Source organism: Temnothorax americanus, unplaced genomic scaffold (genome assembly GCF_048541705.1).
Source record: "Temnothorax americanus isolate GAGA-0224 unplaced genomic scaffold, ASM4854170v1 Scaffold76, whole genome shotgun sequence".
Lineage (NCBI taxonomy): Eukaryota > Metazoa > Arthropoda > Insecta > Hymenoptera > Formicidae > Temnothorax > Temnothorax americanus.
Window position 1 is genome coordinate 701,832 of NW_027509799.1, and position 2,802 is coordinate 704,633.

Below are 2,802 nucleotides of genomic sequence, written 5' to 3' on the forward strand. Positions count from 1 at the left end.
CATACAACGTCTCGAAATATTGCCAACAAATGTAGTTCTCCGTGGAATTGAGCTATAAAAGAGTAAGAATATATGTAATAGACTAGTTATTATGACGTTGTCAATAGTAGTATGTATCAGTTATTAGAGGGTCAATCCACTAGTTCCTCAATTTTTACATGTTTTTTTTTAAAGCATAATAAGTATAAATAAAAAATTACCCGCAGTTTCTTTTGGTTCAACAGCCGATTTCGTATGTTCTTAATCACATGCGGCGTGTCGGAGAAAACGAACACTTTTCTTTCATCGTCTGAAGGATGAGTGAACCATGTCTTGATGTTTTACATCGTACCCCTAACATCCAGAAGTGACCACATCTTCTGGTTTGTTGCAGCACCATCAGCAATAACACCGTGAATTGTCGCTCCGCACTTCTCCAGATAGATAATTCCTTTTACAATTAGCTTAGCGAGCTCTTCTCCTTTAACTGGATTTTTTTAGGCAAAAACTGCGATTGGCTGCGTGTAAGTATCGGCAAGAGATTGAAACATTACAACGAGACCATGCGTTGCCTGTTCCCTTATGTCCGAAGATCGCAGCCCGTCGTCGCCCAAATCTGTCAAGCCGACATAAGTCAAATTCTTGGAACACACGGCTACAGATTTCCGTAGATTGATTTCATCGAGCAGCAGTACGCCGTGTCGTTGCAGAGGAGTTTTTGTAGCAAGATGTTTTTTAAGTAATTCTGCAAACCGTTCGTCAAAGCCGCATTTCATATCAATTAATGATAAATACCTGCGTACCGATTTTACTAAAGCATGGTAGTGGCAAAATATTGTTTTTCCGCAGGAACTGATAGTATCCCGGGGATCGGATGTTCATCAGCATACACAACATCATCCAGTCCTCTTTGTAACGTCGACCCTTGGTGTCTTTCTTGTTTGCTGCGGCTACGATTTCTTTCAGTGCCAATTGTTGAGCAGCTGGAACGTTTAATGCAGAGCATTTCTCATCTAAAGTTGCCTCTTGCATATTAGCTATTTGTTCTTCTTGTTTTTTTAGACAGCTCATCAGGTGTTTTTCGCGTTCTTTAGCTCGATTTTGTTGACATTTTTGACGTCGGCATTTTAATCGCAACGCTACGAGGTTACGACGCTCTATGGAATTTAAAGCACCGATGTTTCTTAGAAAAATTCCATTTTTCTTACGATTTTTATTCCGTGTTATTAAGCCCTGTATGCGCTTCCTCATTTTCATACAGCTATCGCATCTTCGTTTTTTGAAGAGAAGACTGCAGTCTTTGCTGCGCCACTGTTGAATGCCGTCTTGAAATACGGTATCAGCTCGAAGAAGATCGATATTAACTTCGTCGAGGCCACTGCAAACGTTCATCTCCTTAAATTTGTTCAAGACGTTTGAAAGCGTTTCGATTCCTTCCAAAGTTTCGTCAAGATTTGCTTTTTGTGAGTCAACGTCCCGTCCGTAAACGTAAAACGTAAAACGTAAAGTTTTCTATCCGAGTCGAGAATGACGCATTTTTGTGATACCGGCAAACGCTTTCCATTCTTGACTGGCGTTATCATGTAGGTAAATATAATAATTTTTCCGTTTGTAGCAGGTGCCTTGCTAACGCTCCAATATTCAGGTAATTTGCTACAAATCTCTTGATAGGTACGACTACTTTCATTTTCTACATCTATATAACAATGAAGCAAGTACTATTGATAAAAAATCCGTATAAATTTATTTTTCTTTTTCAGATTTTCTAGCTGATCAAATGAATGTATATTACTAGTGAAGGTAAGTATCTCAGTATTAATTACAATTATTTATCTATTGTTTTTTTTTTTTTTTTTTTCCCCAGATTTTGCAGCTTATCCATGGGTTTAATTTATAATTTATCTTCTTTCAAGAAGTTTTTGTCTCGATTTATAAGCATAAGTGTTAAATGATTCACACTTATGAGTCATTAAAGACTCATCTCAGTAACTTACATTTCCTTGTGGTAACGGATGTATATATGCCGATTGGTTCCTCAAGTGCTACCGGTCCTGTCACCAGAGGATCAGTATCTGTAAGTTCCATCGGTGAAACCAATTCGGCGCCATCCACAATTGGCAACACAAAACTGCAGCTGGTAGCTGTAATATTAAAAGAATTAAATATTGTAATTACTATACATTCTACTATATTTTTTAAGTTGTAAAATAAATACTTGGTTCAGCAGAGGACTCCTTGATCGAAGAGCCAATAAGCTGAACCGAATCGTTCATGAAGTGTTGTTAATGGGTGTATATCCACAGGACCAGGAATAAATTAACTTCCATGTATACAGTACAAAGACTAACGTATATTCGTCTCGAGTATTACAAATATGTTAGGTTATATTGAAAGGCGCCTGTAACATATAAGTACCGCATTTAAGTACGTCACAAAAGTAATATTAATTAAAATTGATACAGTACCTTTCAATATTTCAAGGAATACAGACTCAGCAGTTTGATATAACATTCAATTTAGGACCTTAGTCTAATCACGGAAATATCGCAATACAAACGGATCGACATTCCACCATCTTAATCTTTGGCATAGAATAGAACGAATGAGACTAGACCAAGAGTTATAACTAGATATAAGAATTACAGTCGGTAAGTTAGAATTTGCAAGTAGGTAACAATATAAAATAATTACAACTTAACACTCCTCCTTAATTATTTTACACCGTAGCTCCTCAAAAGTCTTACGAGTCAATGGCTTCATTAAGATGTCTGCCAATTGTTCGGAACTCTTGACATGCTTCAGTTTAATTGTTTTTCCAATATG

General features: G+C 37.0%; 1 protein-coding gene across 1 annotated transcript; it reads right to left on the reverse strand.

Moving 5' to 3' along the window:
- Positions 1-487: 487 nt before the first annotated feature.
- LOC143906763 (uncharacterized) lies at positions 488-2,324 on the reverse strand. Its single transcript, XM_077423020.1, has 3 exons — positions 2,195-2,324; positions 1,974-2,120; positions 488-1,675 (listed from the first exon to the last, which is right to left on the reverse strand). The coding sequence occupies exons 1-3, from the start codon at positions 2,250-2,252 to the stop codon at positions 1,386-1,388; spliced, it is 495 nt and encodes a 164-aa protein (XP_077279146.1). The 5' UTR covers positions 2,253-2,324; the 3' UTR covers positions 488-1,385.
- Between the last annotated feature and the right edge of the window lie 478 nt (positions 2,325-2,802).

Excerpts from the sequence above, each read along its gene's own strand:
- LOC143906763 (XM_077423020.1), bottom strand. The coding sequence starts at position 2,252 with ATGAACGATTCGGTTCAGCTTATTGGCTCTTCGATCAAGGAGTCCTCT. Across the intron at positions 2,121-2,194 it reads GGAGTCCTCTGCTGAACCAA|CTACCAGCTGCAGTTTTGTG; the intron begins GTATTTATTTTA and ends TTAATATTACAG. Across the intron at positions 1,676-1,973 it reads ATCCGTTACCACAAGGAAAT|ATGTAGAAAATGAAAGTAGT; the intron begins GTAAGTTACTGA and ends ATTGTTATATAG.